General features: G+C 42.0%; 1 protein-coding gene across 4 annotated transcripts; it reads right to left on the bottom strand.

The window, feature by feature from the left end:
• Positions 1 to 1,145: 1,145 nt before the first annotated feature.
• Positions 1,146 to 23,793, bottom strand: LOC114600655 (opsin-5-like). 4 transcript variants are annotated; one of them, XM_077933078.1, is made up of 7 exons: positions 21,540 to 23,793; positions 14,039 to 14,126; positions 11,567 to 11,729; positions 8,428 to 8,555; positions 7,589 to 7,705; positions 7,371 to 7,444; positions 1,146 to 2,124 (listed from the first exon to the last, which is right to left on the bottom strand). In XM_077933078.1, the coding sequence occupies exons 2-7, from the start codon at positions 14,124 to 14,126 to the stop codon at positions 1,507 to 1,509; spliced, it is 1,188 nt and encodes a 395-aa protein (XP_077789204.1). In that variant the 5' UTR covers positions 21,540 to 23,793; the 3' UTR covers positions 1,146 to 1,506. The 4 variants fall into 4 exon arrangements, with proteins under 4 accessions (XP_077789204.1, XP_028592931.1, XP_077789203.1 ...); XM_028737098.2 differs by having other exon boundaries at positions 7,371 to 7,705; XM_077933077.1 differs by having other exon boundaries at positions 7,371 to 7,705; positions 21,912 to 23,793.
• Between the last annotated feature and the right edge of the window lie 1,473 nt (positions 23,794 to 25,266).

Genomic DNA, 25,266 nt, shown 5'->3' with positions numbered 1-25,266 from the left:
TGATGTTCCTCTCAGTCTTCTCTTGTTCATGCTAAAGATACCCAATTTTTTCAACCTTCTCTGAGAGAACTTGTTTTCTACATCTCTAACCACCCATTCTTCTTCTCTGAACCGTTTCTGATTCATCCACAACCTTCCTGTGTCACAGCACTCAAAACTGAACAAAGTACTCCAGATGAGGTATGATTAGTGCAGAATATTAGCCTTGTTTGAAGCTGCATCACCTTATCAACTCATTTTCAGCAACTAATAGTTTATAATCTTGAGATCCAATCCTGGGGTCCTTTTCACATGTCAAGTCAGGTATCCCCCATCCTATACGTCTACATTTGATTATATTGCTTTTTGCCTAGATGAAGAGTCTGAATGTGTCACTATTGTATTTAAATCTCTCTAATCCCACCTTCTCCAGCTTTTGAAAAGCAAAACGGCTATAGGGGAGAGGGACAGAAGGTTAAAAGAGTAGCAGGCCTTTGGCAAGAGCAACCTTTCCCAAATAATTTCTTGCGATTAGAAGGGCAGGCACTATCTGTCTTCAGGTCAGGCACTGACAACTCAGTGACACTAATTACCTACTTCAGGTAAGTATGGCAGCAGAAAATGTTTTTAAGAGCAGGGTGCCAGTTCCAGGGTGGACAGAGTATAAAGTGATCCTCTTGTGTGTGGAGAAGCTCCTTCCCTGGCTACAGCCCAGGGGCAGCTAATATCTTCTGCACCTTGTCTCAAGTGGCTCAGCTTCTGAGTTTTGTTGTGGGAGAAGTAGGTGCCTCATTGAGAGAAGTAATGATAGCCTTATAATGCTTCTCATGCTGTAAGTTCAGAAATACAGGAAACATCTGGCCCCTCACAAGTTTGTTCTTGAAAGGCCAGGCTGGGGCACTCATGCATGAGTGGAACTGACTGTAAGTGCTCCAAGAGCAACATGGGAATGTACCAGAGAAAGGAAAATTTCCCACTCCCTCTCCTAGAAAGAAAACTGCATGAGAAAGGAGATGTGAACAGTAGCCTAAGCTGAAAATGGAAAAAAACTGTTCATAGCCTCCGGGGGGGGGTACCATATGCCTTGTGGAACTATTAACAGTTCAATGGACATTACCTCTCTGAAAGGGCTCTCAGAAAACCTAGACCAAGCTTTTTGATGAATATGCAGCATATAAAATTTATTTACCAAGCATCTGAAGAATTAATGTTTTGCAGAAAAGCCTCACAAGTATGAAGTGGTTTGCTTCTGTGAAGCAAAGGACATAAGTTCTGAAACTCAAAAAATCAGAAGCGAATGAAATGCAGTAGTACACAATTTGTTCTGAATGCACATAGGTATGGTTGTGGACATGATGAAAGTCAAATACACTTTTAAACATATTTATGCTGCATTACTTCGTCCTCCCATGAGTAATAAGGAAATAAAAATAACTGTATAAAAATAGGGTAGTGCTTAGAAAAGTTTTACATTCGTTAAGTCTGGTGCAATTAAATTATTACCTGGAGCATTTGATTAAACATACTCTAGAGGTTGACAAACCTAGTATCCATAGGTATGTTTTCTAATGTTACTTCCAAACTATCAATCTCACTGTTTTTTTCTCCTCGGACAACAACCTTTACATATTTTTCAGAAGCATGCTTTGCATTCGATTGAATTTTATTTTCCAAGGGTATGTTTTCTTGAAGTGTGTGTTCCATGGTGCTTAGCCTGTCCTGGCAGCACTTTGGGTAGTTCTTGAAGCATTCAAAGGTATCGTTGCACTTTTCACAGGGAAAATAAGAACATCCTTCTACTATCTGCATGGAGTTACTGCTGGATTCATGTCTTCCCTTAAATGATTTCGAGTGGACTTCCAGAACTGATCTGTAAGAACAGCTCTGTACATGCTTGAGACAAAAACAAGTTTTGATGCATAATTGTTGGAGAACAGCAAAATCTTTGGCAATAGTGCTTCGGAAATTAGGCTTTAGCATAAGATACATAACTGGGTTATAGAGTGTTGAAGACTTGGCAAAAACAGCAGGTACAGCAAAGGCTAGTGGAGGAATCCTCTCTATTGACCCAAAGGCTGCCCACATGGCAATGACGGCATATGGGCTCCAGGCAGCAAAAAATCCAATGCATACAGCAATACTCAGCTGCAAAGTTAAAAGAAGAAAAGAAAGTTTGTGCTATTCAAAACAAAACAGTAGGTGGGTTAGACCAATAGATTGCCTAATTCACTGTCCCACCTCCAAGCAACAACTGCCTAAGAGTGATGACATGACTGTCAGTCAATTTCAGGGCCATTAACAGATCTGATTTGGCTTTTAGTCTATTTAATTACAGTTTGCAGTTCTAACAATTACGGTGTCATCATTTATACTCTCATTGGCTTTATTGTTTTAAATAAGATGTGCTTTGTTTTTAATAATGTTAACCAGATGAATTCATTTGGTGGAGATTTGTCCAATACTTGGCCCTTTTCCACATGCATACTTGCCACCACAATAACCAAGTGGCCATAGCTACTTCAGTCCCCTAGACTTTGTGATATGGTCCCTCCCAAGAGTTTATAACCTACACTGGGCAGCCAAGATTGCAAATAGGCTACAAATGGCTATGAATATATTCAAAGAGCATAGCATCCAATCACAGTCAAAGAGATCCAGGTGCATCTTGCAAGCTAAATGGCAGACAAAATAGAGATTATTTCTATTCTTATTTATTTTATTTGTGAGTTTATTGGTTGCTTCCTATACCCTGAAGCGATTTAACAATAAAAGCACTAACAATAAAAGCATGCTTAAAAATGATTTCACACTTCAATGATGGATCCACAGCAGGAGAACTGAGACAGTCTCTGCAGTTGGCTGCACAGCTCAGGTCCCATATCTTCCCCTCTGCTAGTGCAATAGGAATCCCATCATACAAAACAAACACTATGGCTTTGCTACCAAAGCATAGCAATGGTTCTTCCATTTTCCAAGGTTAAAACCTGGAAGTAGTCAGCCTGCAAACAGCATTTCCATGCTCACAAAAGTGGTGTTCTTACATTTGATCATACATTCACATACCCATACCCACACCCACACAGAGAGAGAGAGAGAGTTCAGAGAGTATGCAAACTCTTTATTTGAGGCAACTTAAGTCTTTACAGTGGTACCTCGCAAGACGAATGCCTCGCAAGACAAAAAACTCGCTAGACGAAAGGGTTTTTTGTTTTTTGAGCTGCTTCGCAAGACGATTTTCCCTATGGGCTTGCTTCGCAAGATGGAAACGTCTTGCAAGTTTGTTTCCTTTTTCTTAACACCGTTAATACAGTTGTGACTTGACTTCGAGGAGCAACTCATAGAATGCGGTGTGGTAGCCTTTTTTGAGGTTTTTAAAGACTTTGGTGATTTTTGAAGCTTTTCCAAAACTTTCCCGACACCATGCTTCGCAAGACGAAAAAAATCGCAAGACGACAAAACTTGCGGAACGAATTAATTTCGTCTTGCGAGGCACCACTGTACTTAAATTGCCTTGTTGCTGCATCCTGCCCAACACTTTGACCGTTACAAAGCACTCAAGAATTATGCCATTTCATGCAATCTTACATTCAGTCCAAAAATGGAAGAGGAAAGAAGCACCAGTCACAAAGCCTCAAAAATTGAGGTGATCCTTAAAAGGTGCTTCATATTTTAGTCTTTATGGCAGGGGTAGCCAATGTTGGGTCCTCCAGATGCTGTGGACGCCAACTCCCATCATCCCTGAACATTGGCCATACAAGCTAGGTGCACTTTTACCATACCTGCTTCCACTTCTGGATGCATATGCAAAGCTTCAAACAACTTTGTGAGGCTCAATAAAGATAAAAGCCAATAAAGACCATTTCACCTCCACTATAAATGTGCTTTAAAATATCAAGAGAATGTCAACATCAAAGCCAGCATATCTGCTCTGTTTATCTCCTGCTGCTCTCCTCCATTTTTCGGAAGCATTTATCAAATGGGGTATATAATAGTTCTGAAATAGGAAGGTTCTTTTTTTATATTAGCACTTAAGAATATTGGTTGTAACTATAAATAAAGCAAGGATATATAATCATTTGCTTTGACAACCAATTACCTATACATATTTCATAGTGCCAGCATCTGTTCTTTTTAGTGGAGCTAAAAGCTCTCACAGATTAAAAGATTGATCAGCTGCAGTTAATCACAGGCTACCTCCCCACCATTATCTGCTGTCACAATCCTCCTAGGGGTGAAGGGGAGGTCCTAAGAATGCACTCAGTGAGTCCCAATCTTTCTTCAAAGGAGGCTTGGCAAGTCATCCCCCCCCCCCCCGAACAAGTGAGTCCAGGACACATTTCATCTGCCTACATTCGCTTTTAATAAAGCATGATGCACACCTGATTCCAATCACTCCTCCATTGAAGAATGCACTGGGGGAAAGGTACAATGAACGCCACACCCCTGGTGTGTCTCTATCACTCTATTGTCACTCTTCCCCTTTATGGCCTGGCATGAGAGACAAGATCATCCTGAGTGAGCAGGCCATAAACATCACTTCTGGCCTGCCCATGCTTACTTCCAATTGGGCCAAAACTGCTGGAGCATGGAGGCCACATTATGAATTATATGCTACTACACTGGCCATAGAAACAAGGCGGCTTCCTCCATCCTAGTGGGTGGCACAAGGCAAACTTCAGCTTGGAGATCCAGGTGTGAGCACTAATTCCCTTCCCCATGAACTTTAATGAAACGTTAACATTTTTAAGATTCCTACAAGCCCAGGTACTAGAAAATCAAGGGTCTGGTTATAGCACCAATCCTAAATCTAGCATTAGTGTAAAAGCTGGTAAGACAGTCCTGTTCACAAGCCAAAATTTCCACAAGTGTAAAATGTGGACCAACAAGCAGTCTTTGGCACCATGAAAAGTATTAGGAACAGAAGTCAGAAGAACTGGATTCTTTATTCTTAGACAGGAAACTCAGTGCCAAACACAATTCCTGTTCATGCTTCAGTATAATTTCAGAATATCATAGCCCTCTTCTCTTGCTTCTTCTATCCACAGATTCCATTAAAGGCAAAAGGCTGTCAACATAAGTGCACAGCAGCCATGGAAACTAACTTGTTCAGCACCAGTGACCACATCAGGAAGACTAGATGGCAATTATGATGCTTTGCTTATGCAGCCTGGGGATAGCGACAGGGTGCTTGGAGTGAGTGGGCACCCTGCCATTGGTATGCTCAAGCCTATATTCCAGTACAACTTATCACTTCTAAAGGGAAGTGACTTGTTGAGTCCAGGAGACAGTTAATGATAGGACATTTCCCTAAGTTAAACTAGTATTGCTGCAACAGCTGTGTATATTTGGTGAGATTATCATGGGCTCCTACTTGACAGGGCCTACAGCAAGACAAACCCTTTCCTCCTGCCTTCACCCTTGCAGAGTTTACACAAATTGCATCTATTTTTATATTTCTAAAGTATACTCATGTAGCCTTTAAAATGGGAGAGACTAACTGCTAAAGATTGCTTTAGGACTGAATTTAAATCAAAAGCTGTTTAGCAATCTGGTCATCAGTTTTACCACTCCATTGATAAACTTGATATATGTTGGACTAGATTCAGAAGAATACAAAGTGAACTAAGTTTTCCCCTCTTGCAGCAAGGCTTACCTCCTCCATGACATTAGACAGTACAATAGTACTATGCTAGCAGCATAATAACAGAAAGATGGAGGTTCCATAGACTGCATGAATTAACAGTGAACACATTGACAGATTGCAGGCCAGAATCAATGTAGTCTCTGATTGTTCAATCATTAAACAGAAACTCTGCAGGCATTAATCAACAGGACAATGAACCTTGCATCTAAAATGTACTTTGATGATATATTGCACTTAACACCTCTGGCAAACAAGTTATGGTGCTGTGATATACGGCAAAGAGCTTCATTGCCTAAAACACACCATAATTTACAGGCTATATATAATCGTGTGGCTTCATTGATCTCAGTGGAACTACAGCTGAGCAAATGGTTTGTAAATTACCCATAAGCAACTCTTAAGATTCTAGCTACCATTGGCCTGATCCTGAATAATCTCGGCCTTCCTGAAATGTTGACTGAGCCAGCAGCCCAAAAGCTAAACAACTTCCTCCCTAGAATGTCCTTGCAAAAACGTCAGATTTGTCCCATCAGGGCAATCTCTGTCCATTTGTCTCCAAAAGATACATATTTTCTAACTTAGCTATCTTACATTTTAGTACCACCTCAGTAAAGAGGTAGAGACACAAAGATATCTGAAGGATTATTTCCCTAATCTAATTTTCCAAAATGCTGCCATGTAAATTTTTAATTTGAATCAGATTTAGAGTCAACAAATATGCATAAAGTATAATACCACAACAAACTACATTAAAACTGTTTTGTTGTATTGTGGATGTCTCCATTTTGATAAAATATGTAAATAGCCTGCATTGATTCCCCCACATTTTGATTTTTAGTCATGGGACTAGTCCTGTATGTTATTCCCATGACCCAAATTGCAGAGTAGTAGAAAAAGGTCTCATCTGTTCCCCTTGCTAGAATGCCAATGGCAAGAGTGTCTTCCCCTCTGATAAGCTCTCTCCCCCATCCGAGTTCTTCATGAACTGCAGAGACTATGAGAGGGGCTAGTGCAACTTGTCTCCCTTCATGACAGGGGAAAGAGAAAGTGGGAACGGGTGCAGAAGTTAGTGGTTTAGTCATCACTGCTATTCTAGACTTTCATGTTAGGGTTCTCTGCATGCTTACTGGAGGGCAAACCTCGTTGAACTCAATGGGATTTTGCTTTTGACTATGTATAGCTCAGGCAATTAGTAATTTTGGGGTGAGCGCAAGAGCCTGTTGGACCCATTAGACTCAGGACTAAGTTTAAATTCTTTAAATTCTTTTGGCAAAGCATGTTTTGTTTCTTTCCCCTGCAGAGCTAGGCAGAGTCTCAGCAAAGTTTCATATCTAGAGTAGAGAGTCAGTCCTATCATTCCTGGCTTAAAAGAACCCCATTTTATTAAGCAGGGAACAAGTGCCAGGCTCAATTGCTGTGCCCTCCCCTGACACCTGGCTTCAGCACTTTGATCCTGATCTCTTTAAACCACAGTTCCCTACTATAATCAATTGAAAAAACCTCAACAGATCCATGGAAACATCTGGCAAGACCTATTAAATTAGAGTATTTAATATGCATTATAAACTGTTTCTGATTTTGAGCTGCTGCGATGCCTTTTCCCGAGAAATGGCAGACTAGTTGCTATTGTTGTTGTTTATGGGGCTTTGAATTATGTTTATTACATGTGAAAAAGCAATGAAATACTTTTTAAAAAACAGAGTGCAAATCTATAGGTGAAGAAAAAAGAGCATGGCTTTTTAAATACCTTGGCTGTAACAGCCTGCACGTTGCTCATCCTGGTGGGTCCCAGGACATGTTGCTCCACTGCTTTTCTGGAGTCTTTCACCGTAATCAGAATAAGAGTATAGGAGGTAACAATTACTCCACAGGGGATAATGAAACAGAAGACAAAAAGGACAATTGTGTAAGACATTGCTGTTGTGTTTATATTTGATGAATACCAGTCAATGCAACATGCTGTACCATAAGGTTCGGCTCCATATTCTCCCCAGTGAGCCAGTGGGGAAAGGGCAAAAATGGCTGCATAGGCCCAACTGCATCCTATCAAGATCCAACCATGTTCTCTCCTAAATCTATTCCCTGAAATACAAAATATTCACATTTAAGATACATGGGTGAGATGTTGCTTGTAATAATACTGAAGCTGGTTTTAAGTCTACAAATCAAAATACAGGTCTCTCTGTTTATTGCCTACAGAGAAGTGGTGACTAGCCTATGGCCTTCCAGAATTTATTGGATTCGAACTCTCATTAGCTACAACTAGTATGCCCAACCCAATAGTTGCTCAAAACAACCATGACCAGTGTGGGGAGCGAAACATAGTGTTATCTCCAAACCAAAGGAGCAAAGCAGCCCAGGTTTGCCTATACCAGGCACATCCAACTTCCTAGAGACTGCAATCTACTCACATGATTAAAATCTGGCAGTGAGCTACCCCTTTTGGGGGGGGGGGGTTCAGGTCAAAGTTGGACATCCCTGACCTATATAAAGTAAGCAAGTAATTATGTTCTGTCATGACGTGTACATTGTGTTGCTATTCAACAATCCTCCAATGCAAGTTATAACAGTATTATTCACAAAAAGGGGGGAACCCTTCTACAGAGAGAGCCAGAGAGAGAGAGAGAGAGAGAGAGAGAGAGAGAGAGAGATCACACTCCCTAACACTCCATTTTCTGAGACTTAATGGCCATACTAGAACTGCCACAATGATAACCTTGCTAAAGCATTTAGTACCAAAATTTGTGTTGCATAACTCTTGGTTCTTCTAAATTTGTGCAGAAGGAAAGAAAAAAATTATTTACCATAAGATGGGAAACAAATTTTTAGGCAGCACACAGTACTCAGTAATGTTAGCGTAGACAGACTGCAGATTCCAAAAAATACTCCACAAAATGCATAGAACAAGCAAACCTGTTGGCCAAATAACCACCTAGGAAGAAAAATGAAACATTAATATCAAAAAATACTCTTTTCGCTACTGTTCAGTCATATATTCAAAAGTAACTTTCAAGGGTCACTACTGTACTGAGATAGCAATACTGATTATAGTCCATGCTCATTCTGAGCCAAGAGGGACCTTAATGTATCTTTATTTGTCTATAAAAAATTAATGAACGTAAATGCTTATAACCATCCCATGAAAGAAATTATGTTGCTTCAAATTTAAATAACGTAATTGAAAACACAGCATGCATCTGGAAGGATTCTGAACAATATATAAACTCATTAAAGAAATAACACAAAAGCGTTCAGTTTCTTGCCTGTATCTCTGGCAAGTAGTGTCTGCTTGATACAATTTAACTTGAAAAATGGCTATTTGAAGTTGGGTGGAGAAAAGGCACATTTGCAAATTGTGGATGTGCAGATTTAATATTCTTACATATTGAGATAGAACTGAAGTCTAAAGAAAAGGAAACTCCAAGGTAATGCTCTCTCACACAAGTTACAGGAGTACTGCAATTGTTTGCTTATTTGTCTATTTATTTTATATATCCCATACATATACTAAATTTGACACATTTGTTCCAAGGAATAATAAACATACAGTAATTTTTTTCTCATTTATGAGTTATGTTTTCTGTATGTATCGTTTATAAACCAATAAAGATTGAATTTTTAAAAAAGAACAATGCAACATACTTACCAGCATCACTTAGTATCTAAACTCTTTCCTTAGAAAGGTTTGAATGAATAAGATTCAATAGATAGCTACGACAGACTTAATGAGCCCAATAAGGTTCAACTAGTTTTTTCTAGCTTGTAACATTTAACCTTTCTTATCTGCATCAGCTAGTAAGAATACTGGCCTTTATTTATCAATCTAAAATAGTTTTGGATTGCATGACACACTGAGATGGGAAGTATTTTCCCAAATCACTTACCACATAGGGCATGTATTATTGTGCCCTAGATGACGAGCGACAACCTCAAAAATTGAATTGGGATAGGAGAGCCATTGTGTTTTGATTCCAGCTCTCTGACTCAATGACATTGTAAGACTTTAGTGCTGAAGATCCACATGGCTTCCTGACACCATCATCAGATACTTTACTGGGCCCTTCCCATTTTGACAGCAGTGCGTAGAAGAACGATATATTTAAATTAAAGAAAATTACTTTTATAATAAGCCATATTAATGATAATATCTACCTTGTATTAACTGCCCCCATCAACTTGAGTCCCAAAGATGAACTCTTAAATCTGTGTCTATCTCCTGACATAGACCATCCAAGACAGTCTCAGTGCCAAAAGCCTGACTGAAATTGATCTCACCCAAGAGTACCTAGAGCTGGTCAAAAGTGGCATGAGCAACTGTTCAAATCTTCTGAGTACAAGGGGGGATTTTTCAACCACTCATAGGCTGTGCAAAAGATTTACAATTACAACTAATGGCAGGGAATACTGGGGAGCACAACTCTGACTTTTTTTCAAAGCAGGACTGATGTCACCATCTGCAAGTGCCAGGTAATTAAGAGAAGCCTTGCTCTGGCAAGTGAATGAGACAGTAATGAGGCTTTTACATTTCTTTGTGACAAGCATAGCATAGAGGAAGCCAGATAATGAGGAAAATAACAGAGCAGATGCTGGATGCTTCTTTCTTTTTCTTTGATGGAATTCCTACTTTTCTACCAGTAGTTTAAACAGTAACACTTATTTGCAAATTGTATGCATTTCAACTGGGACGCGGGTGGTGCTGTGGTCTGAACCACTGAGCCTGGGGCTTGCCGGTTGGAAGGTCGGGGTTCCCCGCAACGGGGTGAGCTCCCATTGCTCGGTCCCAGCTCCTGCCGACCTAGCACTTCAAAAGCACGTCAAAGTGCAAGTAGATAAATAGGTACTGCTCTTGCAGGCAGGTAAACGGCGTTTCCGTGCGCTGCTCTGGTTTTGCCAGAAGTGGCTTAGTCATGCTAGCCACATGACCCGGAAAAACTGTCTGCAGACAAACGTCAGCTCCCTCAGCCAGTAACGTGAGATGAGCACCGCAACCCCAGAGTCATTCATGACTGGACTTAACTGTCAGGGGTCCTTTAGCTTTTTATGCATTTCAAATTAAAAGCTAAAAGTTTTATTTCTGCTGGATAAATATTTTTAGTTAAAGCTCAATGTGTTTTACAGTGGTACCTTGGGTTAAGAACTTAATTCTTTCCGAGGTCCATTTTTAACCTTAAACGGTTCTTAACCTGAGGCACACTTTCGCTAATGTGGCCTTCTGCTGCCACTGGCTCACGATTTCCGTTCTTATCCTGGGGCAAAGTTCTTAAACTGGAGGAACCACTTCCTGATTAGCAAAGTTTGTAACCCAAAGCGTCTGTAACCCGAAGCATCTGTAACCTGAGGTACCACTGTACAAGTTAAATGTATACAGTCATTGGAGCTTACTCCCAGGTAACAATGTATAATTGCACGTGTGTGTGTGTAATGGATCTGCACAACTGCCTGTAATTTTGGATTCTCCTTGGAGACATGGCTAGGGATTATCCCTGGGGAGTGGCTACAGCAGTTTTCATGATGAGGTCATGAGCGTCAGAACGCATAACCTTGAAAAAGAAACATAAGCAATTCCACTAATGTATTCCTTTCATTTCAATTGTAACTGAATTTCACTCTGTAAAAAAAAATAAAAATCATTTGTAACTAAGTAACAATGACATGTATTACTGTAGAAAGGGAAGCTGGATCTTTTGTTATTCCTTCCACTGAAAATTAGGAAACCAGGTGGAGTAATTGTACTGAATGAATGCAACTTTTCTCCAAAAGGTATCCTAGTGACAACAGTGTTGTGCAGCTCAGAATACTAATTACTGCCAGGAGCTTGAAAGACTGCTTTTCTCAGCCCTTGGAATTATTCATCACTATAGTAATAAAAAAATGTGGAAGAAGAAAAGTTTAGTTACTGTTTCCTACTAACAGAGAACTTCAGTGGATGCACATTGAACACACCTGTGTGAAAGGCTGGATGTAACAGCTAGAGGGTACAAGGTCAGAGTCATACCAAGGTCACTGATGGCCAAATTGATCATGAAGTACTCTGCTGGTTTCAATATGTTCTTTTTCTTGTAGGAAACATAGAGGAGGATACTGTTCCCACAAAAGGAGCATATGCCTGGAGGACAAAACAAAAAAGGGTTAACTGTTTTCACTCTCATTAGCATTTTGACTTTGCATGAAAGTAGCATGTTGTCCCTTTCTCCAGTGGCTTTAAAGGGAAAAACATACAGGGCAAAGGGATGACTAATCATGATTTTTATATAGGGGTTTTTACAAAAAATAATAATTTTGCAGCATGATTTCCAAATTGTTCTCTTTCCTTCAGTGCCAGTTTATTCTTATCACCCTTGCCTCCAAAGTGGTTGAGCACTTTGTAAAAATTAATGAATATGACCCATATAATAAAAAGTATACTATCTGTATAGAAAAAATTAGACATAAAACAAGGCAGCAGGGAACTAATGGCACCTTACCATGAACCAAATTTAGTTCAAGTTAAGCTGACCCAGACTGCAGCCCACTCCACAAAATGCTAAAAAGCCACTCAAGCTTTTTATATATTGCCAATCAGGTTTTCATGATGACCGCAGCTAACCTAGCTGACTGCACTGTTAAAATGAGCAGTAGCGAATTTATTCAAGGCACTAATTGAGCTCAAAGCTAAAGGCAAATATATCACATCCAGATCAGTCCTCTGAACCATAATGGCTAGCATCTTCTTTTGTGCACAGATGCACCATATGGAAAGGCATTATGCTATATCTTTGTGTTTCTGTAAAACAGGGTAAGAACAGCTTTTGAGGCACAACACTGGAGAAACCAAATAGAGGAAAAGGCAAAACAGTTTATATCTCAGCACCTCTCTTCCAATTAAATTTGGAACTCCCTGTGCCTGTTTTAAAGAACACATGCCAAAAGATCCCAAGTCACATGTGATTTGGCCCTAAAACACTACGAACCTAGGCCAGGGGTGACCAATGTGGTGCCCTCCAAATGCTGTTGAATGATACAAATTGCAATTTGGCAACATTTAGAAGGTACCACATTGGCTGTCCCTGTCTTGGACTGTCTCAGAGATATTTAGTCTTAATATTTAGTTCATCAAGTACTTGAGTTAGCTGATTTGCCAGGAAAGTCACCAGATTCAGATTCAGTAAAGCCCAATATAAATTTCTGCTAGCTTGCCAGGAAACAATAAACATTATTCCCACAGTAATTGTAATCTGTATTCTTTATCTGTGAAAGTTCAGCTTAAACACTGCTTCCCAACAACACATCAATATGTCTGTGAAAACCGCAATGTGTACTTTGTGCATTATATCATCATTTAACTCCAACTTCTAGATTTCCCCCCACCTTAACACCCATGTGTATCTATGCCTACCAACTGAGGATTACACGTCATGCATCTGATGGAATGGGTGCTAGTCCATGATCGCTTGTGCTATAATACATTTGTTAGTCTTCAAAGATGCAGAAGACCCTATGTTGTCATTACTTAAAGATTATTTCCTTCACTAGAAAACGATTCAGTCTCTAAAGGTCTGATGGCACATGAAGGGACCACCTTACTGAAGCTAAGCAAGTGTGGTCAGGTGATAGGAGACCTCCTTGGAACCACATGTATTTCACCTTGGGTTCCATGACGCTTCTGTGTAAAAATGGAGTGTAAAATATAAGAAAATACAATAATAAAAAACTAAATTGGTTTCCATAAACTAATTTAAACCAATGCAAATGTAATTATTTTATTACACTTACTTATTTAAAAAATGAAATTTTGCATATTGCTTTATGTATTCCAACTACAATACTGTGAAGCAAGTCACTAAAATTCCCATTGTATTGATGGGCGAAACTCAAGACAGTAATTTGCCCATTGCTGTCCCAGGAATTCACAGCTGAACAGAAATCTGAGTCCAGGTTTGCTGGGGTCCAAGTCCAGCAGAGGCCTCCAGTATATATATACTACAGTTGGATTCTCCTCTCTAGCAGCTGGTCCATCCAGTTCCATATGTACTTCACACAGAAAAATGTGGCCACCTTCTGGGTGGGTCATATTTCAGATTCTGTCACCTACAGCCTTTGCAGCTACTACCAAAGCACACATAAGCAATACAAAGCTCAGATTGGGCCGGGAATGGGAAAACAGATACGTGGGTAAAAGGTAAGGTAAAGGACCCCTCAACAATTAAGTCCAATCTAAGGCAACTATGGGGTGCGGCACTCATCTCGCTTCAGGATGAGGGAGCCGATGTTTGTCCACAAACAACTTCCTGGGTCATGTAGGTAAACAGTATCACACACATGCCAGTGACAGAGTTATAAAATCATCTTTTGTTTTCTAGAATGTGAAATACAATCATCATCATATGTAGAGAATATCACAATCATATGTAGAAAATAGCAAACAATCACTCTTACCAAATATAATATAGAAGATTCCAACAATAATATCAGCTGCTTCAGTTATTTTGGAATGAAATGTTGCGTTCACAAAGTAAGAACCCATCTGGGGGGGAAATAGGATGGAAGAAGAGAGAATTCAAGGTAAGTGCATCTCAGAACCCTCAGTTTTCAGGTACAGTGTTTTCAAGCGTTGATACATAAATGTGGAGGCATTTTCTTAAGCCTCACAGTAATTTAAAAACTGACGTTTTGAGACTTTAAGGAAACATGACCAGATTCAAACCCTCTGAGAATCTGGGCTCTCCCTCACTACCTGGTTGGGCAAGCACAAGTCTATTTGCCCACTATGCACAGGCTACTTGGAGCAGGGGTCACAAACATGTCACTCACAGGTGCACATACAACAACAGGGGCTTCCCCTTGTGACCACAGCTTCCCCTCATCCACTGAAATTAGGCTTGAAGGAACCATTTTATTGCAGTCAATAAGAAATAGAATAAGATGAGGCTACAGCGTATGTGTGATGCCTACAATAGTTTTTCCAATTTGCAAATGTGCCAAAGCTTTATCCACACCAATCTAAAAGATGCCATAGAATGGCATTGGATTTATGTGTTCCTTCGTGGCACCGCAAACATAACGGTAAATGTTTAAAAATAAACTATAAAAATCACGTGTCGACATTATTCATTCAAACTTTATTAAGAATGCCCTTCTCACAATTCATCAATTTAATACTGCATACTACGTGCTGAAAAAAATATTTTTCAAGTCACAGTAAAAGTATAAATAGCACAGAATATATTCTTCAAAACACAGTCCTTATCAACAACCTTTTATTATGTTCATAATTCTAATTTCACAGGGCTCAATGCAACTTCTGTATGAAGTCACTATGGAAAAATTGCCCAAATAAAACAATCACTAAGTTATCCAAAGGATACTTTAACAAGATATTTATAACATGAGTAAGCAACCTTGCACTACCAAGGAAAGATTAGCAAAAACAGAAATCTCCATCACAAATTTTACATCAGTGATTGTGAACAGCGGATTGAGAGCCTTCACAGGGACACACAGACTTCAAACACGTTTCACCAAGCTACTCAACACAAGGTGGTCTTGTTGTCTTGGCGGCCCAGGACCTCCATACACACGGTCCGTGCTTGCATGTCAAAGAGGTCACATTGATGCTGGTAACGTAGTAAAAACAATGCAGGAGGCAGAAGTTATGAGTTACCAATTTCTGCAGCCCCAGCAAGCACTGTGAATCTCCAGCTGTTTGACTTCACCCCTGGAAGCTCACTCCATTGTCTCTCAAGACAGATGGATGCCAACAACACTTAACGGTGCTTCATTTACTTACCACCCAACCTATTCAAATATTTAGTTAAACTACTTTTGACTAGGGCAAAAATTCAGATGCAGCTCCCCCCCCCCCAAAAAAAAGTCCAGAAAAATGAAAAAAAATCCAAAATTTCCATGATTACAGTTGGCCCATGAGTGGTGACTAAAGTTTGGCTTACATCTGCGGTTTGTTCATGGGGCAATTGGGGGGGGGGGTGGACTATGCACCCAGGTTCAGACATACAGTAATGCTAATTCAGATCAGGTATTGTTTCCCAACAGTGAAGCAGGAACAAAGGAAGTGTGAGCCACCTGTGGTTTCAGCAAAGAGCACCGGGCATGCTGTACATTCACATTTAAGTTTTAGTTTAACTATGGTTTTAAATTATGTGTGGACCAGACCATTGTGTGGGTGAGCAGCCTTCAGCAAGGGATCCTTCGGGGGGGGGGCGCCTTCAGAGACATGTGCGGATCCGTCACTATACTCACTGACCCTTCCACAAAAAAGGATCACTTGATGAAGGCTCTGTATGTGTCTGTATGTGAAAACAGAGCTTATTTTCTTATTTTCACATACAGACACACACACACACACACACACACACACACACACACCACCTGCCATGATGGTAGACTTTTACTAATTTAATAGGTAATTTTAACTTTCTCTTTTCCCAGAACACATGCTGTAAGTCACTAGCTATTGTTAGTGTTTACTAGGTGATTATTATTATTATATATTTATTTATGCCCTGCCTTTTCCCCTAATGGGACTGAATTACTAGTATATTAAATTTATATAATATTAAATGAAACAAAATTTTAATTGACAGATATATACTTAAGTTAAATATATAGATATATGAACTTAACTGAACTTAAAAAAATGTTGACCTAGGACCTGGGGAGACTGGACAATCAGTTCTCAATTATTTTAATGGAAACAGGTCAAACTGAGCCAAAAGAATTGGAAACACTGCTGTGTTTTTATTGGAGAGACCTCATATGACACGATGCTGAACAGTTTTATTAATCCCTTATTGTTTTATATCTGGCTTGCACTAGCTACATCATTTTTGGCTTGCAATCAAGAGATATTTATAGCAAGACCCAACAAGCATATGCCAAAAGTTGATGTCTTCAATTGATTAGGACAATGGGTGCCAGCCAAAGTATTCATAAGATATCACCTCTACTTCTCTCTGTAACTTTATGTTCATAACTTTGTTAGAGTGCATCATACCTGTTTGTCACTACCTTGAAGGACTGCTGACACTTTTTTTTTTAAAAAACCTTCCTTATTGTGTTGATCTGTCATGGAACAAACCCAGTGAAGAAAATAACAGTGATTACTCAGACCTCATCTCCATCCTTCCTGTTCTCTCTCTTCCTTCCATCACACTTGGCTGACCACTTCATCAATCATCAATTTCCTCTCTTTCCTTCCTTCTAACTTTCTGTACTAGAGAGTAATTGCTCTCACCTTACTCTCTAACCCAGGGGTCACCAACTTGGTGCCGTGGCACCCACAAATGCCTTCATTGGAACCCCTAACCAAGGGACTCAGGAGGGAGAGAAGATGTGATTTCTGTACTTGTGTTATGCTATGCCCCACACAGCAGCCATTTTGTGACTGGTGCCCACAACACTATCTCAAAATTTGAAATGTGCCACTGGTCTAAAAAGGTTGGCAGTCATTGTTTTAACCAGCTCCTGTTCACACATATGCCTATGCATTATGCTAGAATAGCTGCTAGCTGGCTGGCTTTTGTGCAACTAAAATGCTACACTGCAGAGGCAACACTCAAGTCCACTTGAAAGAATAGAATGGGATTGACTTCTGAATAAATATTACTAGGATTGCTCTCAGACCTGTGCTTTTGCTCCCAGGGAAGCATTGGGGAAGAAGTGAGTATATGACTCTGTGCGTGTGTTTGTTTTTGAGTCTGTCCCCCTTTCTCCTCCAGGTGTGGATGTGTGCAGGAAGGATATGTATATGTGCACTGCTTGTCCTCCACCACCACACACACGTATGTATAAGCTGTGTGTGTGCTTTTTGAGTATGCAAGTCCGCACATGTACACGTGCATGCACATGGGCTTCGAAGGGGTGATGAACCCTCAATCTGGCCCCAAGCCAAAAAAAAAAAATTGCCATCCACATTTCAGAGTATCAAAATCCTTCCAGCATTACTGTTATGCCTGGCAAATGTTTATATTTAATGTTCAATCCTTCTCAGGCCACACGCTTCACAGTCACTTACAAGGTACTCGAATGAACCACTTCATCTGATAAATGATTTGCATGTCTAAGCACAAGGTACTTGGAAGTACGTGATAGCATGCATGCAGAAGATGACTCCATAGATTCTTATTTTTCTTTCTGCAATGCAGCTTGCTTCTACTTTCCTTTTTCCTCTGCTGGGAAACAGGACATCAAAAGGCTTTCAGAGCAATTAGCAACATGAGGAATCAGAGAACATGCCCCAAAGCATAAGTTTTTAATGAAAGTTTGTGTGGAACAAAAAATATTTTCCCAAATTTTATTATGTAATACAATTTACCTAATAATTCTAAGAGTGGTGGTGGCCAATATTTCTCATAACTGGAATTTAATAGAAGAACCACAGTCAGTTTTGGATTGAGAAAGCAAGTTACTGATAGACTTGTATCTTGCATACATGTTATTATTACCCTGCAATATCTGAAACTGCTCAGCCTGGATAAAACAAGCAGACTGATAAAGCCCCAACCTTTTGCTTCTTTTGAGAAACCATGAGTCAAGGGGAAAGTTTGTTAAAAATTCCACAATCACAATCCACCAGAAATGTGTCTGGCACAAGCTTCAATGAAACTGTCGTTTCTACACACACAAAAAACAACCACCACTTGTAATATACTACTCAAACTCTTTCCTCTCTTCATAATAGGAATTCTGTTGATGTAAAGGCTGCAAATGATGGACTACAATGTCAAATGCACCATCTGCCCACAATCTGACTGCAACTCTCACATATGTAAAAAGAGTTACATTTGAATGACCAGTAATGAAACCTAAACGTACTCACACATTGTGACACTGCTACCTGCACACCCAGACTGTCTGTATGAATTCCTGTCACACATAAGAATATTTATTAGAATTCATTCCAATTATTTATTTTTGACCCAATGAGTCAGATCTTTATTTCCCTATCCCCTATCCCCACTTTAAGGGCCAACTTTGACATGTGGGTGGGGCCAATGACCTGTCAGTCATGTGATGCCATGATGACATCAGGTGACTGATAGGGGACATACCCATAGCTGTCAACTTATAGATTTGAAAATAAGGGGCTAGCAGCCTTGAAAATAAGGGACCAGCAGCCAAAATAAGGGGCCTGCAGCCTCACCTGTTCCAGGCACTCCAGTCTTACTGTCCTCCTGCAGTCTGGTCAAACTCATGCTGGTAGCTTCGAGAACACTGTCCAACCAACTTTGTAACCAGAGGTTCAACTGAATAGAATCTGAATCACATGCACCACATGGCCTATGCAGCCTCAACTTAAGATGGCTCCCCGGCCTGGCTTTGCACTGCAACGTTTGCAGCAGCACGTGCAACAAAATGGCGTCCAGCATTCAAAAAAACCCTCCGCTTGCATTAACTAGCCACACACAAGGCATGCAAGCTCCACCCCCCAGTCATTCTTAGACTTCTTATTGGGCAACACAGCCAAGCAACACAGTTGGAGCCTCCCTCCTCCCTGGCCAGCAGGGAGGGAGGGAGAGGAGCTGCTTCCTTTGAAATTTAAGGGACATCATTTAAGGGACATCCATCAATAAGGGACAGCAGCGGGACATGGCGCTGGAATAAGAAGAAGAAGAAGAAGAGTTTGGATTTGATATCCCGCCTTTCACTCCCTTTAAGGAGTCTCAAAGCGGCTAACATTCTCCTTTCCCTTCCTCCCCCACAACAAACACTCTGTGAGGTGAGTGGGGCTGAGAGACTTCAAAGAAGTGTGACTGGCCCAAGGTCACCCAGCAGCTGCATGTGGAGGAGCGGAGACTCGAACCCGGTTTCCCAGATTATGAGACTACCGCTCTTAACCACTACACCACACTGGCTCACTGGCTCATAAGGGACTGTCCCTTCAAATAAGGGACACTTGACACCCACCTGGCAAAGTATAAATAAACAGACAAGTATAAATATGTATAAATGAATAAATAAATGAAATAAACGCCCATCATCCTAGACTACTGGTCATGCTGGCTTGAGCTGATGGGAGTCCAACACAAAAGGGCTGCACATTTGCCGTTCCAGCTCTAGATGTTTAGAGTTCTTGACCTTTAGAGACCTCACTGAAGGTGGAAAATATGTTTCCATTGTACCATCTGCCAAAAAGCAGTATATGATGGACACCTGGGAAGCTGGAAGAAACTATGCAGAACATATCATTGGGAAAACAACCACCTTGGTGTTTAAGCATACCTAGGTGTCTTTGACTTGTTATGTCTACAGAGAAAGACAAGTACATTGGATTATAGAACAGCCACAAAGATTTTGTCACACTCCAAACACATGGTTGGAAACAGGCAACTAGCTACTATCCACTCCATCATCGTTTTTAAATAAAGCATCTACAATTAATAACTGTTGTACAAAGATTTTTAAAGACAACTCCCTGAACTTACTTTTGAAATTAAAGCTCACCAATAGCAGTATAAAAAAATAGACAAGGGTGATGTGATTGAGGAACATCCTTTTCTTGCTCATAGTAAATGAAAGTTCAAATAGTTAAGATCTATGGAAAGGAAAGGATCCTCCAGAACACCTTGCCCATATTCTGTGTACTCTGGATTTAGCAGGAGCACGTAGCACTGCCTTCTTCTAGAGCAGAAGCAGGGGAAAAAGAGCTGTTAGCTAATTTGGTGAGAGATGCGGTTAAAATGAAAGAGCTACACTACAGAGAGCAATTGGCTCCCTTTCACACTACATGAGTACTTGCAACAGAGGGGCCGAAGAACCATAGCTTCACAGCTTGACAGATTCTAATGAATGAATACATTTTTTAAAAAGACCCCAGTCGTGTTGCCTGTCTCAATACGCACAGAAAGTCTGAGCTGTGTTGAGCACCTCTGCTATGGCATTACCTCAGATGCTCTTTGTTGCAGAGTTGCCCCTTATCACACAGCTCAACAGTTCCAAGTTCCCAGCAGGCTAAAAGTAACACCAACTCCCTCAAAAATTAACAGAGCAGGCATTGCCCCTTCAAGATGTCCTGCCCTGAACGTTCTTTTAATCTTCTTTTGCATTCTTAAGAGGACAGATGAATCCACAACAGCAGATGTAGTGTCAAAGATGTTCAGAATTAGCAACTGCTGTTGGCAGTTCTTTGTCACAGCAGATGCTGGATAAAGTAGCTTGTGGAATTTAAGGCAAGGTGACCCTTCTGCAATCTTGCATGGCACAAACTATATAGTAAGATCTACCAAACTATATAGTAAGATCTACCTCACAGGGATCATAAAAGGAGGTTGCAGGCACCCTGCCCATTTGGATTGCTACTTGACCCTCTCAGAAGCTGGACACCTTCACAGCCAAAAGGAGTAACAGCACAGAGTAAACTGATAACAACATATAGTTATTGGCCACAACTTTCTTAGACACCACATTCTTGTACCACTGTTATTTGCACTTACTTCTCATTAGGCACAGCATAGCTAAGCCTTCATTTTCCACCAGTACCTGACCTTACCTCTCTGAACCCACTACTTTAGTACTGAACCTGAAAACCCAACAGGATTGCCATCTGAATTTCATTGTTTTTACTGGCAGAACCTTTCTGTCCAATTATAACTGGATGCCTGGCAGAGATTCAACAGGTGATGCTCTCCCCATCAGGACATCTTCATTTTGGCACTGGCCCACCTGCTCAAAATCTAGCCTGGCATGAAGCTCTTAGATTTCAGTCGGGCACGCAGCGGCTATAAACAGGGGCGTCCTGGCAGAAAACTGGAGACAGATTAAAGGAAGGGGGGCTGGAAATAAATAAAAAATCAAGTCATCAGGAACTTTAGAGTCGAGTAGGCAACAAACAGTCCAAGGTTTAGAGGCTGCCAGTTTCCCTTCCCACAAGGCGCTCGCTAGAAGCTGCAGGTGGACCAGGTGAGCGGGCGCGCAAATTTACCTTGGCTCCGGGCTGGCGCGCGGGGAAGTCGGCGCAGCGGCGCGCGCTCGCATTCTCCGCCGCCGACGCTGCCGCTCTGCGAAGCGCCAGAAAGAAACGAAGTGCTTTCGCCAAGGAACCTCCAGTGACTGACGAGGCGGCAGAGGCAATGCCCGCGGGTCTAGAAGGCGAAGGCGCGGATTGGGGCGGGCTTGAGCCGGGGCTGAGGCGAGGGAAGCGCCTCTGCCGCCGACGCCACTCGTTGCTCCAGCATGACGCTACTATTACTAGCCCACAACTCCTGCAGGCGCGAAGCACAAGGAGCCCCTTGCCCTGAGGCGACGGCGCCAAGTTGGGGAGCTCAGGGAGCAGAACTTTCCGCTTCTTCCTCACCTCCGCCCGCTTCTCCCGCTTGCTGAGAGGCCGGAGGAAGGGCCATGGCAACGGCTAAAGGGAGCCGCTCTCTCGGGGGGCTCCCTCATCTTATAGCCACGGGCGGGGAACTCGAGGGAGTTTCCCTTTCCTCCACCCCTTGATAGCGACTGGCCCTCCAGCATGAGGCTGCTTCCCAGCAACCTTCCCGCCTTTTGAGAAACTGGATTGGATGCGGGCGGAAAGACCCTGAAGCGGCGCCTCCAGTGAGAAGAAAGCAGATCTGCTCCGCATCTTCCCATTGGCCAAAGAAATATCGGCGGCGTCTCTCCGACGGCACAAGGGCTCTCAAGATCCTGGCGCTAATTGGGGGGGGGGGATAGGGGGAAATTGTATTTGATTGCTTGTGTTTGATTATATATTGTTCCTATATCCAACTAATAAAATATTTAATAATAATAAAAAAGATCCTGGCGTGCGCCTTGCGATTGCGCCAGGGCGAAGCGCTGGCGCTATGTAGGGTAGAAAACCCGGAGCCCACAATCTAAACTGAAACCAAGTAGAATTGTTCTTACTTCGTTGAAATCTTGCGGTGGGGCTGCTGGGCGAATTTAAATTCTGGGTTGATTCAGATTTAGGGACAGGCGCCTTTAGACGGCCGCGTCTGTTACTTCAGTTGTGAAGCACATAATGAACGTCTCTCTCATACACACACAGAGCGCCTTCCCATGCCTTACCATTGCTTCAAGTAAATAAATTTCTTTTTATTTTATTTCCGTCCACATTTGTATCCCGCTGTTCTCCCAAGGAATGGATCCTAGTTTGTTCTCATAACAATCCTGATTGGAACTGTGCGGTGGAGATCTGATTTGCCCAAGGCAACCCAGTGAGCTCGCTGGCCGAGACAGGTCTGGGATCCAGGCCTCCTCAATACTTAGCAGCTCACGGCCCTCTGGATGGGTATGCTAGACACTGCAACACGGCAGAATAGCCACACCCCTCCATCCACTCAGCACTGATCCTGTGGATATTCGTCTGCTCATGGTGAGAGCCTAAAATAGGATCATCTGTGTCCTAGTGGGAAACAGCAGTTGCATGCAGAGAATGGCTGTTCTGCAGGGGCAAGATGGGCGCGCGAAAGGTGCTCTGCACGTGCTCCGTTTTCCCACTGTTCACATCGACGCTGACAGCTCAAAAGTGGCTTCTGCGATTCGCCGCCTCGTCTCCGATGCAGCCCGGGCAAGCCGGTCACCACCGCTAGGTTTACGTACCCGGCGCAGCAAACCGAGCAGAGAGAGGAAACAGAGAAGATGGTCAGATTCACCAGGATGCTTTCTGCATTGGAGTCGGAGAAGTGCCTGGTTTTGGAACGGCACGTACTTGTAATATGCTAATGCAACAATAAAACATGGGTGGTAATTGCAGACTTCCTATGACATGATCGCCCTCTAGGGGCTGATATGTGGCACCGCGACTAAGGAGCACGGCGCTAACCTAACTGTGGACCAGGAGAGAGTGCCGGTTCCTAGGGCTTCCCGCTTCCCACCACCACAACCAGCTGCGTCGCTGCATCGTTGGAAAGAGTAACTTGGATGGCTTTGAGAAACTCGGCGGTTCATATTTCATAAAGGATACTATGCAAAGGAACCACAATGGCTGTGGAATACTATCCCCATAAAATCACAGTTAAGTGTTGACTTTCAGAAGCTTTGCCTAAGAACGCATCTTTACCATTTCCTAGCAGTCATGTGCAATTTGACACCCCACACCCACACACATTAATCCACTTGTCACTTTCTAAATAACTTTTTCGCCTCTGCTTGCTTTTAAAATAAAACTGAACATAGCATCCTTCAACCATGCTCACATTCATTACAACTAACAGTCTGAAACTTCTGTGGGGCTTATTCCCTTCCTGCAAGGAAGGACATGCCTATATGGGAGGGGAAGAGAAGTTCACTCTCTCCCCCTCTCTGTTTTTCTCTCCATCCAACAAACTCAGTGCAAGTTTCTCTTTTCTTTTACTGAATGGAGGCAGTATTTGTGTTTCAGATGTGGCTGCATCTTGCTGGCAATTAGCCAGGGCTAAAGCTGAAAGCCATCCTCCTCCTCCTCCTCCACTTTTGTGCCCTACCTTCTGTTGATTCCTCTACACAGCATTGGGGCAGGCAGACAAAACAGCATGAGCTCTCCACTCTGCCCTTCACCTGCAAGGTCCCAGGGACCTTGCTTTCTCCCAGTTCTGAAGCCAGTCAAGGAGCCAAACATGAGGATGGCTGCAACTTGTTCCTAAGCAGATTGTGTATGATGAGCCTCCTCCACATGCATTCCTTTAGCCTGTTCCTCCTCTTCATCTTTGATTATGCATCTCTGCAGCTCCCTCCTGTCACGCTTACTACAAAGCAGGTGTCAGTTTACAAGAATCTTTATTTTTGTTTGTTTGCAAAATTATATGTTTTAACCAAGGAGAAGATGGGAGTTCAAAGCACCCAAGTTGAATAGGATAAGACTGGGGCAGGATCATCACTCACTGGATCATGACACTTGTGAGCGAAGCCATCCTGAGTCTCATACTCCCAGCAGGTTCACCTAAGGTGGTAAGGTCAAAGGGGAGGAGCTAGACAAAGAATGATCCAAGAAGTTCTCAACGGCAGACCAGGCAGAAGGTATGTTACAACAGCTGTGAAGGTGGATGAAGGCTGCAGCAGATAAGAATCTACCAGTCATTGTGATACTCATGCTATCGGAACAGAGCCTTACTGTGAAGACTGTGCATTGGTCAGCGTGTGCTGATCTATCCACATAAAACAAATTCACACACAGGCATCTTCCAAAAACCCATCCCAAACCCAAAAAAGGCCCATGACGATCAGCAAATGGTAACGGAGGCAGGACCATGAAATCTGGAAGCCCCTAATCATGAACCAGCTCATGGGCAGTGGATACAGATTCAGTCATTCTGACTCAACGAGACAGTTGAGTAGCTCAGCAGCTGTATCCACAACTGAGCAGCCCTGTTTAGGATCTACTCTACCCACCCCAAAAAGGCGGAGGGGCTAGAAAAGGTGCCCTAAACATAGTCTGCCTCGCTTTTTCCCCTGACTGGATTACAACACCCAGTGGGGTCACCACCTAGCGGTTGTAAAAGACAATTGAACTTTGGAACATGGAATATATGGACTTTGCTGGATAACACAGATAATAAGCGTCCCAAATGCAGGACTGCCATCACTGAAAGAGAGTTGTGACATTTTAACATTGATATTGCAGCACTTCAAGAAACTCAAAGAACAGGAGAGGGACAACTGAAAGAATAAAAAAAAACCTCTACACATTCTTCTGTAAAGGTCTACCTGAACAAGAACGTCAAATACAT

This window comes from Podarcis muralis, chromosome 8 (assembly GCF_964188315.1).
Source record: "Podarcis muralis chromosome 8, rPodMur119.hap1.1, whole genome shotgun sequence".
Classification (NCBI taxonomy): domain Eukaryota; kingdom Metazoa; phylum Chordata; class Lepidosauria; order Squamata; family Lacertidae; genus Podarcis; species Podarcis muralis.
This window is presented reverse-complemented; position numbering and strand designations above follow the sequence as displayed.